This window comes from Terrapene carolina, unplaced genomic scaffold (genome assembly GCF_002925995.2).
Source record: "Terrapene carolina triunguis isolate 2854851 unplaced genomic scaffold, T_m_triunguis-2.0 Scaffold193, whole genome shotgun sequence".
Lineage (NCBI taxonomy): Eukaryota > Metazoa > Chordata > Testudines > Emydidae > Terrapene > Terrapene triunguis.
The window spans coordinates 8313997-8330028 of NW_020664544.1; the positions used below are offsets into that span (position 1 = coordinate 8313997).

Below are 16032 nucleotides of genomic sequence, written 5' to 3' on the forward strand. Positions count from 1 at the left end.
GCCCTGATGCTCTCACCCTTTATGTCCCTGTGCACGATCATGTTGCTGTGAAGGTAGGAGACACCCTCAAGAATCTGGCGGGTGTACTTCCGGGTCACATTTTCCGTCAGTGCACCATAGGCCTTCAGCTGGTCTTTCACTGAGCCCTATACCAAAAAGCAAACGGAAAAGATTCGCTCAGAAATGACAAGCCACAGGATCCGGAGAATCCATTCATTACCCAAGAGTTTGTGCTCACCGCATGGTTAGCTATTCTGAGCTGCAAACTAGCTGAAAAATAATTTTTTCTACCAAAAAAATCTCTTCAGCTCCTTGTCCTCTGGGGTAGAGGGATCAGATTGTCTTGACTTCTCCTTGGTGGCTGTCACAAATAATGATCCCGGGGTAGGATGGAATATAAAAATACTCTAATCCCTTCAATGGGACCCGATATCTGGGGTCTGCTTGGATATTGCACAGATCAATGCAGGACTACCAGCTAACAACTTTTTTTTGCCAACAGGATATGAAAAAAAAAAGCAACAACTAAGTACAGTAACTACACTAACAACTTTGGAACAGGAGAGACTCCAGTAGGACACAGGTTCCATCTCGCTGCCCCAACGTATTTTCCAACCAGTGAACTTAGCTGTATTCTGGAAGCACCTACAACATGGTATGTGCCTTCCAAACACACAGGAAGAAAATCTCTGCCAAGAGCTTCCAATCAGATGCAGAGTGGGAGGGCAGGGAAAGGTTTAAAAATACACTATCACATATTTTTGTTGTATAATAAAACCTCAGTTTGCCCCAACTGTTTGTTTATTGGTTGTCTAATTTCTTGCGGGTTTTGTAGGAAGAGGCATTTAAAGGAAGAGAGAGGCATGGCCTTAGAGAGTTCAGGGAGACTGTTCCATGCACAGAATATAGGAAGGTGATGTGGGAGAAATGGACAAGTGGGTGGTTGAGACTGGGATACTTCCATAAGAAAAATGAAGAGAAGTAGGGAGGGGCAGAGCTGTGACAGGCCACCAAGGCTGAACTTAAAATGTTCAGAAGGAGGAACCAGTTGAGAAGGTTTGAAGCGTGGGGTGACCTGGTCAGAGTAACAGGCAAGGACGACAATTCTAGAGGATGTGTTTGCTCTCTTACCCCAGGCATATACTCCATGAAAATGGTCAAGGTCTTCTCCGCTCGGTCCCGGAGGCAGCCATAATACTGAACAATGCGGTCATGCTGGAGATTCTTCAGCAGCTGGATCTCACACTCCAGAGCGCTCACTTCCTACAGATGTTGAGAGAGCCGGTTAGGTACAGTGCCTAAGGACCACCCCATTTCAACAACCCTTGCCCATGACACTTCCACGATGCTACTAATCTGACCCCTTGTATCTGTGGGCTCAGTGTAAATCTATCCTCCGGATGGCATTAGCTAAGGCAGACCCTGGAAAAAGCTAATGTTCTAGCCACTACCAGGTTAATGTTTATTGTGTAAAAAGTTTGTACGTATGATTGCAGGTGCTTCACATGTAATAAGGTCTAGCAGACAGGCAGTGCTGTCCAGTGGGCTGAGTACCAGGAACTCCTGGCTTCTAGTCTTAACTACCAATGTCTTACTGCATGGCTTTGGCCAAATCATTCAAAAAAATAAATTATTTCGCCAGCTGTAACATGGGAATAGTCCCTTCCTCCTGGACTGGAGGGTTGTGAGGTTTTTGTTTGTTTTTTAAAACAGTAACTGAATATAAAGCCCTGCAAATGTGCTAGGAGTGCGTGTGTAGTATCCTCAGCCCTTTAGATACCAAGGTATTTCTTAGACGCCCTTAACCTAAGAATTTCAATCACTGGTTTCCTGCCCAGATTTGTGCTAGTGAGTTTTACTCGAATTCAAGCTTAGGAAGGGATGCTGATCTTGTAGGATCTAAAGCGTCTGCAACCACACACAGGAGAGAACCTTCATTTTTCCTTGTCACAGATGCAACAGGGTTTTATAGTACAATGGCAGAAGGGCTATCCAACAATTTCAGGCTGAATCAGAGATCCTGACTGCACAGGAAACACATCAGATTCTCCCAGAGAATGAACACGCTGACCATTAAAGGTATCAGAGCACAACTGGTTTGTAGAACAGCAGCATGTTCCCCCCCCCGTCCCCTCCCCACAAGCATTCCCACTGATTCAGTCCTCCACACCCTGCAACAGTCTCCTCTGCCACAGGCCAGATTTCTCTCTCTCATTTGTGGAGAGGTTGCATCTTTTCAAGAGGGAGGAACTAGCCACTACACAGATAAATGAAATCAGGTTTGGGGTGTCAGCGCCTCCAAAACACATTCCAGCCTGTTCTCCCTTGGCCCAGCATCACCGTCTGATTTACAGCAGAGATACGGTGTAAATGAGGGCCCACTATGGTCAGGGCCTCACTTAAATTGGGATCCTAATCCCCATTGCTCAGTTAGAACAATCAAATCTTCATGGACCAATTCTCCCGCCTCACAGTGAACTCGCTAGATGTTGGGAAGCTGGCATGTTAAACTGGCAAGGAGGCCCCTGATGGCAATGCACATTAGAGTCACGGTGCAAGCATCAGCAAGTTACTCCATTACTCTTGCAGGCCATGCACCCAATGGCCCCCTGCTCCCATTTCAACTGGAATGCCAGTTAAAACTGGTAAGAGAGCCAAGTTCTTAGCCTGGACGTACAGTCTTCCTTTTGGCCAAGAAGTTAGATATCCAAGTTCAGTTTGTTTAGAGAATAATAAATCTTTAGAAACTTCCTGTAATGGGTCAACATAAGATTTACCATTTTTTTACCCTTAAGGGGGCTTCGGAAACACAAAATTGTATGTCAAACCCCCAAATGTCTCAGTGTTAGTTTTTCTCATGCACTTTTGTCTAACAAGGCCAATGGTAGCCACTCAGCACCCACAAGGAACTTGACAACAAGCCAGTAGGGGATGGAGGGCCAAAAGTAGAGTAAGGAAATAGATTTCAGTTTCAAGCTTAAGCTATTCTCAACACTAACAGAAGAGTGATTTTTAAATGACTCCTTGCAGCCTGGAGCCCTAGCACAGGCAGCGGAAGAGGTTAGCTTCCAGAGACAGACAAAATCTCAGTCTGCATGGTTAGGTTTGGCAGCTTTGAGGAGTTCTTTCAAATACCTTGCTTGTTTCAGGACTGTCTGGGTCAAACTGGACCTGTTTAGCTGCAAGTTCTCTGCCAGTGTCCACATCGTAGCACAAGTACACACGACCAAAGGCACCCTGTCCCAGAAGTTTCCCTCGTCGCCAGTTTATTGGGGCACTTGGAGCTGCAAACACAATCATAATTTGCCCTGTTACAGTGCTAGTTGAAGATCACAAGGTGCTGTACAAACATCAATCCTATTACAAAGAGATTTCAATATCCATTTTACAGCTGGGAAGTGACTCTCCCAAGGTCGGTGAGTCAGTGGCAGAACCCTGACTAAAATTCAGGGCTCCAACACGCACTCCTAGACCCCTGCTCTAATCACTGAATCACACTCATGCTAAAATGAACACATGGAACACAACATAACGAAATGCCACTTGGAGCATATGTCCCAAGTTGTTTCATTGAACTTAGCGACGCTTCACTCCATCAGGGGTTCCACAAAAGCTAGGTCTACACTACAGCGGGGTTCCGACCTAAGATACGCAACTTCAGCTACGTGAATACCGTAGCTGAAGTTGCGTATTTTAGGTCGGCTTACCTGGCGGTGAGGACGGGGGAAAGCCGACCGCTGCCGCGCTGCCGCCGACTCCGCTACCGCCTCTTGTCGAGGTGGATTTCCGGAGTCGACGGTAGAGCCATCAGGGATCGATTTTACCGCGTCCTCACGAGACGCGGTAAGTCGATCCCCGATAAACCGATTGCTACCCGCCGGATCGGCGGGTAGTGAAGACGTAGCCTGAGATAAATCCATTGGAATGCAGCCATCATCTCTGGCCAGGTAAGTGGTCTATTGCTTTGGAATGCAGGGGGGGGGAGGGATAGCTCAGTGGTTTGAGCATTGGCCTGCTAAACCCAGGGTTGTGAGTTCAATCCTTGAGGGGGCCATTTGGGGATTTGTCCTGCTTTGAGCAGGGGGTTGGACTAGATGATCTCCTGAGGTCCCTTCCAACCCTAATAATCTATGATTCTATGATTTCCTCCCTCTCAGCATCCACTCAGGAGAAGTTGCTATTACCTTAGAGGGAGGGAGGTGAATATTAAATCCCTAATCTTGCCACAGTTGCTCCCTGCAGGGAATAAAAAGGAGCTGGGTGTCTTGCTAAGGGCTAGTTTACACTGGCAGCACTTTAACGTGGCTTGTGTAGTCACGGCAAAGCCACAAAACCACCTCCACGAGGGGTGCGGCTCCCAGCGCTGGTGCACTGTCTACACTGGCGCTTTACAGCGCTGAAACTTGCTGCGCTCAAGCCCTAAGATCGGTTCTTTCCTGCTGGAAATGACAATAAGGATGAGATGTTTTGACACCATTTCCAGGGGTCTTATCACAATTCTGGCTAGAGGAGTGTTTTGTGAGGGGACAAAACCTTTGTTCTGTATAAATAGGAAACTCTGGTGTCAGATTCTAATAACTGAGCTCAGTTTTCCACTGAACTACATATTTTGCAGTCACTTACACGAGCAGAGAGAGAGAAACGGGAGTAACACTAAATCAGGGGGGTAGTGTTTTACCCCCACTTTGCCTCTAATTACGAAGAAAAGTCTGTAAACAAAGTATTTTCGTTATAAAAAACAAGCAGCAAGCAGCCAATTTGAGGATGCAAAGAGGCATAAAGAATTGACTTTGCTATTGGGAGTCAATGTTTTAAAGAGATAGATTTGATCTAGTTACTTTGCTTTAAACAGTTAACCCCTACACTTGTCACTAAACTTAACTTTCAAAGTTACTGCACAAGATCTTTGATGCTCTCCACATTCTAACACTTTGTCCTTTCGTACCTATTTTTATGAGGAAATAACTTGGATATTTTTATTCTTTACAAACTGAAACATTCCCAAACAAGTCCAGGGTTCCATTAAGATGGAAATAAAACTTACTACCAGGAATCACAAAAACAAAAATAATTCTTAATTAGTAACATACTGTAGTCTGCAAGCCTCATTCTACACAAGATAAACAGTACCAATGAAATAAACAGCTCTTTAAGAACTGCTTAAAAACCCTGGACATCACCTGGATTCAGCTGATTTCAGATTTTACCTTGTAGCAGAATTGCCAATGCTTTTTAATAGGAAAGCCAATTCTTGCAGCGTGAGCTTGCGGCAAACAGACCACTGCTGGTACGGATCATGGAGAGGAACAGTGCTGGGTATTTTAGAGACTGCTGTCAAAGTATTTTTAAATCCACATGTTCTTATTTAGTGACACTAGAGCTATTTCAGGCATAACCAGTTACTGGAATTTCTCTTACACAGTCAGATCATAATGTACCAAAATGGGAATTGCTGAACAGTGTGACCAGGACACTGACTGGGAAGCAGAAAACAAGCCTGATATTCTAAGTCTGGAAATGCTTTCCTAGCTGGACTCTCACTGGCTTCTCCCACCACAGGTGACCAAGCTCTGAGACAATTCGTTTCTAAGCATCAGGACCCATCGACCAGAGGAGCCAGAGTAGATGGCCATGTTCAAATGCAACCCTGAGGCTGCATGGCTTTGGAGCAGTTTGTCCTAGTGAAGCTCTTGGACAGATGGACACCAACTCCAGGTCCACTAAATTAAGAGCCTTCTCCCCTCATCCATGCTGCCTTCCCTCAGCACCCATTGTCCCAGATTGGCTGCTTTGGCACCCGACACTTACATTTGGTTGGAATGTTCCTTTCCTGCACGGTAAGGGCATTCTCACTGTCAGCACTCCGCAGGCGCCCACGGGGGTCCAGGTACTGCAATGCCAGGCCCAGATTCTCCCCGTTGGTGCTCAAGGAGCGGCTTGATGGCACTAGCGTGAATAGGTTCCCTTGGTGCCGCCGTATCCGGGGGAACGTCCTCCGGCCTGAAGATATTAACAACGGGGAAGAGGGAGAGGAGGAGACCGTTAAGTGTTGCCAAATAACCTAGGCACAAACAGGAAAGCATGGCCAGAGCCTGAGTCCTGGGGGAAGGGGAAACCAGACGTGTGAAATCCACCACAGTGCAGGTCACACACTGAAACATGCACATTCAGAGTATGCTACTTGAGCGCAGGACAACTTACCCTCGATCATAATCAAGAGAGACAGGAGGGGGAGTCACTTTACTGCCCTCACTCTGAGGCATACCTCCTCTGCAGCCTCACCAAGCTCCAAACAGGAACTTACTCTTAAATTAAAGCAAAGTTTGAGGAGCCTTAGTGGGCAAGCTGCCATGCAAGCTCCGAAGCTTGCTAATGGCCAAACAGGCTGCAGTAAGAGGACTGAGAGACTGGCTTGCCAGATAACACCCCAGGCTTACAAACACAGCACAGCACAAGGGGTAGTTAACTAGGGTATGCAGGCTAAGACTAACAATCTCTAAAATTACCCAAGCAGCCAGCAGGTCATCTAACAGACTTATTCCTTTAAATCCATCAGTCTTACTAAAAGGAAGCTTTAAAGACTCTTTAAAGGGAGCCGGACGAGGTATAGCTGGTGCCAAAGATCCACGCAGGATAAAAATAGCAGAGGGGATCCCCAAGGTAGAAGTCTCTTTATGTTACAGTCTCCAGCCTGAGGCCAAGGTGCTTATTCATCATCCCAGGGAAGGCACTGTTCAGCAAGGATGCCCTCAGAGAGGGAGGGCGGGCAGAGATGGAGCAAAGGATAGCAAGCCTGCATCAGTAGGGAAACCTGGTATCACACATGGAAGCATGCATCTTGAGCTACCACCACCATGCATGGCACCAACTGTGCACACAAGGAAGCTGTGTGTGGTGAGGCTCTCCAAATAGAGGAGTTACATTTGTGCCCTAGTTGTTAAGTTTCCCACAGCCACTCAAAGGTGCTGGCTCACCTCTGGAGCTGCTGCCTCCTTCCCCTCCAATTTCAACCCAAGAGGCGAAGGGCTGCAACATACTCACCGTCACTGTAATCTTTGTGTTGCATGGAGACATGGTAGCGCCGAGGGTACGTCCCCCCTTTCCCTGCTTTGTCATATATTTGATTCTCACGATCTGGTAACGGGTAAGGAGGAGCAGAGAGTGAGACTCCTTATGCAATGTAAACAAGTTCTAATGGCAGCACATTCCGCAATCAGTAGGCTTCATAGGAAAAGGCAGTAAATTCATAGCTTTTCATTGAAAAGTTCTCTAGATGTATCCAGCAAACAAAGGGGGGAGAACCACCAAAACACAGAAAATATAAGGAGTGAGACTAATATCTGCACATAAATTAGCTACACTAAAGTCAGAACCTGTATTAATACCTATAACGGATGCTTTTTATACTAGGTGCTGATATACCTGAGAATTCCTGTCTGTTGTCGGGGTAGCTTTGTGCTCTGGACATCCGTGATTTCCGAAAAGAAGGGCTATTTAAAAAAAGATCACAAGCCATTTCAGAAGATATTTACAGCAGTGGACACTGCAAGTTAATTCAGCTCCAGATGGGTAAGTGCAGGTCTCAAACCTCTGGCCCAGAAGCATCAGAAAGCCAAGATGCTACACAGCAATAAGATTGATGCTGCAGTAATTTATTTCCTGCTTTTATGCTATGAAAGTTAAAAGTTAAAACCCGGCTAAACCCAAGTTAGCTAGGTTCAATCTCCCCTGCCATCACCCCTGCTGGTCCAGCTTGTGTGCCTAGACTGTTTGCTCTCTGGGACAGAAAGTCTGTTACTGGTTTGACAGAGTTTCCCCTACTATACAGGTCAACTTACACTTCTCTCTATATATGACCAAAAGGAGCCACCTTGCCAAAGTATGAACATGGTTAACAGCATCTTTTGAGTCTCTCTCTCCTGCTCCTCCCCAACACATGGAATTCTGTGACCATGCTGAAGAGTAGCCCCTTCATTGGGGGCAGTGGCGGAAACCTTTGTCAAAGTCTCCCAAGAGGTTAAGGTGGGTGGTTACACAAATCTAGTCTTGGCAACAAAACCAGGCTTCTCACATCCATTTCTCCTAAATAGGTTTAGATGGAGTGAGGCTTACCCACCTTTCAGATTCCCTAATAAAAGATTTCTTTCTTAGCCTTCCTAGATCCTGGCCAACCCCCGCAGGGAGCAGCCAAGTGCCCCTATTGCCAGCAGGGGGGAATTTAGCAACATGCAGAGAGGGGAAGGAAGCTGAACTCCTCCAGGAGGAGGGAGAGAAATCCCTCATTTCCCTTTGGAATAAATGCGACATTTTATAAACCACACGGATCTAGTGTAATGATATGTCGCGTAACGTCCCAATATTTGTGTTTTTTTTTAAAAGTAGTGTCTTGTCAAATTTCAGTACCCTGTAGCCAGATGTTCTCCGACAGTCTAACCCCACACAATCTGCATACACTGAAAGGCTGTATTTTAAACAAACAAGCTATTTAAGCCCCATTTGATTCATTTATTTTATTTTCTGGCAAAACTATAATCTTAAAATGCAGTCAATTCTCTCTGGGAAGTATATTGGGAAATTATGTAGGACTATGATCCTATTGTCTCTAAGTAAAATGATTTAAAGTGCAAAATAAACTGACCTTTACACAACCTCATCACAATTTGATCACATAAGACCTCTTATCAGTCGGTCTGTACCTGTCTGCTGATCTGTCCAAGGACTGACAGCTTCCTGATATGGAATTTTCAGCACTGCTTAGAGGGTCCAACATCTGTAAAACAAGGTAATTAAACTGCAATAGTAAGCCGAGTTGATGTTGCCACATAAAATGCTGCATCGAAGGATGCAGCGGTCACCATTGCTCGGCCAGAGTGAGTGACTGGGGTAAGTCCAGAAAGGGAGGGGAACTATTTAGAAAGTATACCCCATCTTTCACCCCCCCAGAGGACTTGTTGGGATTATGGTTGCAGCAGTTCGGAGCCACCATGTTATTTTAGATCATGGAGAGCCCTGACATGCACGATATGGTTAGAGTCATACAGTCTGTGTTTGTATATTTAAGGAAGGAAATATACATCATACTGGAGACCAGTCGGCCTTCACAATGTATAGAGCTGTCCCACCCCCCCAGCCTTGCCAATGTGAGTGCCATCTCCCAGCTCCCATCTGGGGCCCCATTTAACTCCAGCCGCAGCAGAGATTCTGTTCCCTAACCGACCTCTCCACTCACAAGATGCACTGTGGCCCCGCTTCCTGGTGTGTGAGTCTCTGCAGTCTCTGCTCAGACAGGAAAAGATCACAGAGCCGGGGGTGGTGACCCTGGGCATGTGTGTCAAGGGTACACAGAGGAGCTCACTGATAGGTGGCGAGCCTTCACAGGTTATGCCTAGGGATTGCTCCTGGCAGTATAGCAGAGGGTTTCAAGGGCTGCACTGGAGTGGTACATACACGACATTTATAGGTGCAGAGTTTAACTGAACAAGCAGGCAGCAGCTGTTTGCTGGTGAATATTCTAGGATGAAGGCAGGCACAGGAAAGACTGCCAGCAGTGTTGGTGCTTACTGGATTTATTCCCCACCACCCACACGTTTATACTCACACACTGTTCACTGGTCTCTGGGATGAACTCGCCTTCACTGTTTATGCTGGTGTAAGACCCCTGGCGAGCAATTCGCTGTTGCCTCTCTGGAACATACCCTGGGGGAGGTGAACTTCGGCCTGTGTTCTGAGAACCTGGACCACAGACACAGAGGGAGGTTTATTATCCAGATGCTTAATGAAGAGATTGTGTGCATGTACATAAAGACAAGAAAGTCAGGAACAGCCTGAATTCTGGAGCTATCGTAACAGGTATGTGCAGAGACTGAGCTCATAGGTGCTACTCAATACAGTGGCTGCATTGCTGGCAAGTGAATAATTCAACAAACAAAAGGACTGCTGTTTAAAATACCATGCAAGAGTCACCTGTGAAGCCCCTGAGCCCCAACAGATCACCGCTATCTATCCTGCCCTCTTCTCCTTTTTCAAACAGACCTCATGACACTCCAGGTGCTGCCTCCACTATCTCAGTGCTGGAAGGAGAGTGAAGAGCACTCAAAGGCAGAGGGCCTCCTTGCTACCCTGACCACATAATGGAAGCATTATCCCCTTGCTGCCTGATCAGCTTCTGCCTACACAAAATGCTTCTGTCAGGACAGCCATTATTAATTACTACATGCAAAATACAGCACCATTTAGTTTGAGCAGCAGCATCACCGACGCCTAACGAGCATCACGTGCGTTAGCCATCCCAACATTTAGTGTTTCATTAAAAATACATTATGGGAGACCTGAAGCAGTGCTGGGTTGCATTAGTAAGCACACCCAGCAATCTCCTCCTTGCCACCTGAGATCGGTACTGCATAAATAGCTTGAAGATTGCACTGCAAAGATTAATGCTTTAGTCTCAACCAACCTGAATGAGTCAATGACTAGAGGACAGGAGAATGATTTCTAGGGAAAAATTAAGAGCACATCACATTTTACTTGAACTTAGGGCACTGTGGTACTTACTGTAAGAGGTTTCTGGTCAAGCATCTGCTTGACTAGAGTGTGTGTGAGCGCAGAGTGTACGCTGTTTACTGAGGGTAGCCTAATCCTCAGCATTCTTCTTTCTGTGCTTCTCAGAGTGCTTCATAAAGGAGGGGATAAGGATACGGACACTTCACGGGGGGAAGGATGGGGCTGGACAGGCCAAGCTAGGATAAGATCCTGATTACCAGAAGGGCTAGGCTAAGCACTTACAGCTCCCCCTGACTCAAGTTGTGAGTGCTCTGGACCTTGAGAAAAAAATATCTGGACCAAGGTGACTTCCCCAAGGTGACAGAGTGAGTCAGCAGCAGAACTGGGAAGATAAGAACTCCCAGACTTGTGCGCTTATATGATGCTGTCTTTAAGCTATGCAATATGCCCAACTGCTACAATAGGCACATGAAAACTGGCAAGTGCCTTCCTAATGACAATATTTCATTCAGCTATTACTAACCTCCCCACCCCCCAGTTTATTACACTTGTGATAGTAAACTGAAATCAGGGCAACGTACATGCTGAGAGATAACTTGGAATGCACCGGGCATCCAAACTTTTTAAAAAAATTACGGCCTGATTTTCCAAGAAAGCCTACAGGGGGTCACATGACACTGGCAACCAATCAGAACCAAGATAAACAGGAGAGCATGCTGTATAGCTGGGCGGAGTCAGGAGAGCACACTTTCACTTTTTCTGATACAATGCCATGGCTTGATGAAGGGAGCCCAAGTCCCACTGGCTTCAGGCCAGCCACTATTGTGGAAAGGTCACCATCACTGGGCAGGAAAAGGAAGTCGGTTCTAAATCAATGTATATCAAAGGAAGTGAGTGGAAAAAAAACAAGTGCTGCCAGACAGCGCTTACCATTTTCAGTTTTGTTTTTTGTTTTTATAAAACTTATCTTTACTTCAGAAACCTCACTTGCATAGCAGGCAGACTGGGTATCCACACAGGTGTGTTCTGCACATCTAAACCATCACAGCAGCACACTGCTCTGTATTAGCCTCCCATCTACATCTGGCATAAAAGCAGAGCTTGAAATCCTCCAGGAAACTGGGTTACATTCCTCACCCCAAATTAAAAAGGGGGTAGGGGGAGGAGGGGAGAAAGAGCAGCCACCTTCCAGAGATCTAGACTGCTCTATAGGCTAGAGTACAACCATATCAGTGACAGGAATGGAGGCTTCTCAAGGTTTATTTTTGGGCTACAAATGAGGTGCCTGCTTGCCACCTGGCTTGCCAGGGCTGAGTAAGTCTGCTGTAAAAAGTGATATTTGTGTGTTTGTTAATATCACTTTGCACTGCCTCCCAGCTAGCTAACAAGTCTGCTGCTGTCAAAAGTGATATTAACAAACGTACAAATATCACTTTTCACAGACCCAGACTTACTAGCTAGCAATTCTATTAAAAAACAAACCAACCAAAAAAGCAAAAGGAACAACAACAAAAAGACAAGAACATGCAAAACACCTTATTTATGTTTCTATTCTGTTTAGGTTCAGTAAAGAATAGACAACTGTACATTGTTGTTATTGAGTCTGAAAAAAAACCCCTACATAAATAAATTACAATGATTTGGACAGGTATATGTGCATATTAATTAGCTTTAGGAAAAACAAAGTTTTTCAGAAAAATTGTCATACCGGCCACCAGCAAGAGTTGGTGGCTGCACTTTTGGAGGCCACCAAAAAATTTGTTGCGAGAACCCCTGAAAGGTATACTTGGTCCTGCCTCAGTACTGTGGGACGGACTAAAATGACCTCAAGGTTGCTTCTAGCCCTACATTTTTATGATTCTATAATTACACATCAAGATTTCACACACAAAAGAAGCTTATTTAGAAGTCACATTTGCGGATGGCATTTCTGTCCAAACAGCTTTCAAGGGGTGTCTCAGAGTCTGTTTTTTCCTTTTTCACATTAAAAGTTTACAGCCTTTAATAATAGGAACAGCTCTTAGCACTTCTCACCCACAGATCGCAAAAATACTTTACAATTATGCAAGGGAACATTACAGATAAGCAGCTCAAACTAGTCAAAGCCATTGCAAGCAGGGGTCAAGGATAAATTTACGCATTTATGGTAGCTTTAGGTCAACAAATTAAATAGGGCACTATCATTTGCCTTAATGAATGTGTGTACAGCTAAGGACCTGGCACAGCAAGAGCTTCCTGGGAAGTACTGAGCACCCAGAACTTCAAATGAAATGAATGGGAGCTGATAATCAGCAGCACACAAGAATTAGGTTTTCATTATGGAAGTGACCTTCAGTGCTCTCTTGTGGCTGCCCTACTGCTGAATGAAATGCAGCTGCTTTGAAACTCATTACTGAAAAGTGCATGTCTGCTACAGTCAGCAGCCCTGAAACGATCTTTCAACTGGAACATGAATTAATTAGAACAGCAGCTGTGAATAAGCTTGAGAAATGAAAGGCAGGTACATTTATTTACTCTGATTTTCTTATTATTCTGAATGGGGCAGGCCCCAGCTACCTACTGTATTCACCCTTTGTTTGATCATCTGATACTAGCCACTATCAGAGATATCAGAATATGCAGGACTCTGGTCTGATCTGCTATGGCAACTCCTATATTCCTAGTAAAGCTTTAATCAGGGTGGCTGATGGATGCCAGAACCCAAGATTTAATTCATTGTAGTTTCCTGGACTTAAATGTCAGTCTAAATAAAAAGGTTTAATGGACTAAATATGGCCTTTCCAAACCTCTAACCTCAATGAATTTCTGGGACATCCCACTTAGTAACTCTTTAGCTGTTCAACAGATTACATCAATATTCCTTACTATTCTATCACAAACGTATAAAGGGCTTTTGATAAGGAATTATTTTGTCCTAGGAATATTCCTACAATCAGTCAATAGATTTCTCAGAACTGTCTCCTCTGACAGCATGAACATTAATGCCCAATGGATACACATGGCTAAGAATACGAAGATGGCTGGGAAGTGGTGAGAAATACTCACTGACAGACAGGAGCCTACTTCTGGGCTCTGGTGGCTGGTAGGCTGTGTTCACATCCCCCATAGATTGGGAAGTTTTGATCCTGACTTGTTTTGGCAGCCCCGAATGTGGTGAAGAACTAGTCTGTTGGGAGAGAAGAGAGCAGAAATTGAGCAGCCTGGACACATTTTCAGAAATATGAATTTTACTGCTAACAAGAAGGTGCATGAATGACAGCCCTGAAGACTGAAGTCCTTTTCATGCAGAGAGCAGGAACAATACAGGTAGCAGCAGGGCAAGCTTCCCGATTACAGGACGAAACAGGTGGAGAAGGTTCTGACCACTAGAGAACAATCTGGAATGGAACCCAAGGCTCACCATTCCTTTGGTGTCAGCAGGTATCTGAAACCCACTGGCAAAGTGTATGTTGATCTAGTTCTGGTTGATGAGCTTGGTGTGGGGGTGGCTGGGTGGCGTTTAGTGGGCTGTGATATACAGGTGAGACTGGATGACCTGGAGATCCCTTAAACTATGTTTTGTCCTCCTCTAGTAACTACAGAGGATGACAACCTACTACTGTTATCAGTTACTCCATCAACTCAAGTGCCAGAGACTGAGTTATGGATTTAAAGGTTCCAATCCCGTTGACAAGCCATGTGGGCGTCAATGTGATTCCACATGATGGAATTTGTTTTTTCTGTTTTTTAACAAGCTAGGAAATTGCACACAATCTACATTAAAATGACATAGTCACACACACAAATTAGGAAATCTCAGAATTAAGATTGCCTGGGCAACCTTAATCCAGCCCCCCTGCATGTATGAACTATGATATAGTCTTTAATTACATGATCATATTTCCTCAGGATCTCTAAGTGAGTCAAGGAATAGATGGAGTAACTATTCAATATTTTGTTTTATCCTCATTGTTGAGTGGTGTCACTCCAAGCCTAATTATAGCACACTATTCAGATGCTGCTCCGAGGGCAGAATTTTAATTTCCTTGTGGTCTTTTCTATGGTGCTTATCACTATAGTATCTGAGTGCTTCAAAAATATTATCTTATTTTCACATCACCAATGTGAAGCTGGAGGGCTATTCATGTTTTATAAATGGGAAACCGAGGCACAGAAAAATTAAGGTCAGAATTGTTCACTAATTTTGGGTGCTCATTTTGAGACACCTAGGACCTGATTTTTCAGAGTATTTACCATTACATAGTAATTTACATGTCTATTGCCTTCGGTTGCAGCTGAGTATGATCAGTACTTCTGGTGATTAGATCCCAGAGTCCGAAGTTGGGCATCCAGAAAATGAGAACACAATGAAAGTGACCACCTAGGAGAAGTTGGGTTAAAATGCCTTGCTTAGCATCATACAGAAATTTTTCTGGAGAGGCAGGGTTTGAATCCAGTTCTCCAAGGTAACATTCAACTTTCTTAAACCTGAGACCATTCTTTCTCTTCCTGCAATCCCCTGCCTCATATAAACCTTCCAAATTCTGCAACAAATGAGGAAGGGGTCCTACGAACAACCTTCTATCCTCTGAATGAAGCAGGGATCCTGTGGGAAAAAACAGTATGTGACCATGTAATTAAAGACGGTTTCGTACTGCATATGCACAAGGGAGCTGAATTACATTTTCACAGGCAACCTTTTGAGTGCTTCATTTTACATTAGAAGACTATGAATGTTGCAGTGTGTAACTGGTATATAAAATCTGACGATATCACTATACAAAATCAAAGTCCCTAAGCCAATAGCTTATTGGGCTGACAGGGTTAAGGCATGTCTGTTTCACAGCCAATGGTACACAAGGGGTGATGAGGCCGACATCACATCTGACCACCTTTGACTACCCTCACCCAATAGATCACAGACCCATTTTGCAGCTGGGTGAAGGGTAAGTCAGTGTGAGACTGGAAGCCACAACCTTCAGGATTGTAGTCAAGTGCCTTAACTACCCAACCACTGCACCTTATATTACGATACACAGCATGCAAAATATTAAAAAGTAATGGCTTGATTTTAAGGTGAAAAAAAGAAAGAGGGAACTAAGCTTACCCACAAATCAGTTTTTTTCAGATCCTAAGGTGGTGCAGCTGAACAGAGCCTCACAGGGTCTGAAGGACATATGCAGGAGAACTGAGGTGATATAGAGCCCTGCTAGACACCATGAATAGGATTTCCAAAGGCACTCAGTGTTGGCGTAACTCTGCTCTCATTGAAATAATGGTAAAACACATTATTTCAATGGGAGCAGAGTGAGGCCAATCCCACCATGCATCTACCCAGCTATTAAAGGAACATGGAGAGCACTGTCTTTGGGGGCAGAAGGGGTAGCAAGAGTGAAGGGCATGGATGAATCTTCAACAGGAACAGATAGCCCTACTAAGAATGCCATCAACACACCTGACTGTAGTTAGATACAGACACAAAGCCAGTTCTCTCAGATCTTGTGAAGGTGTTTTCTATGGAAGGGAGGCTAAAGCAGTAAACAGATGCTAGTT

At 44.8% G+C, this 16032-nt stretch overlaps 1 protein-coding gene across 1 annotated transcript in view; it reads right to left on the bottom strand.

Annotated features, from left to right (window-relative positions):
* Window positions 1-16032, bottom strand: part of MAP3K3 (mitogen-activated protein kinase kinase kinase 3) — a 50014-nt gene that overhangs the window by 7299 nt on the left and 26683 nt on the right. Inside the window, exons 7-15 of the mRNA XM_026654772.2 lie at window positions 13546-13666; window positions 9599-9732; window positions 8697-8770; window positions 7423-7490; window positions 7042-7134; window positions 5809-6000; window positions 3136-3284; window positions 1132-1263; window positions 17-146 (exon numbers count right to left, since the gene is read on the bottom strand). Coding sequence (XP_026510557.1) covers window positions 17-146; window positions 1132-1263; window positions 3136-3284; window positions 5809-6000; window positions 7042-7134; window positions 7423-7490; window positions 8697-8770; window positions 9599-9732; window positions 13546-13666 — 1093 coding nt within the window. The remainder of the gene's footprint in view (window positions 1-16; window positions 147-1131; window positions 1264-3135; window positions 3285-5808; window positions 6001-7041; window positions 7135-7422; window positions 7491-8696; window positions 8771-9598; window positions 9733-13545; window positions 13667-16032) is intronic.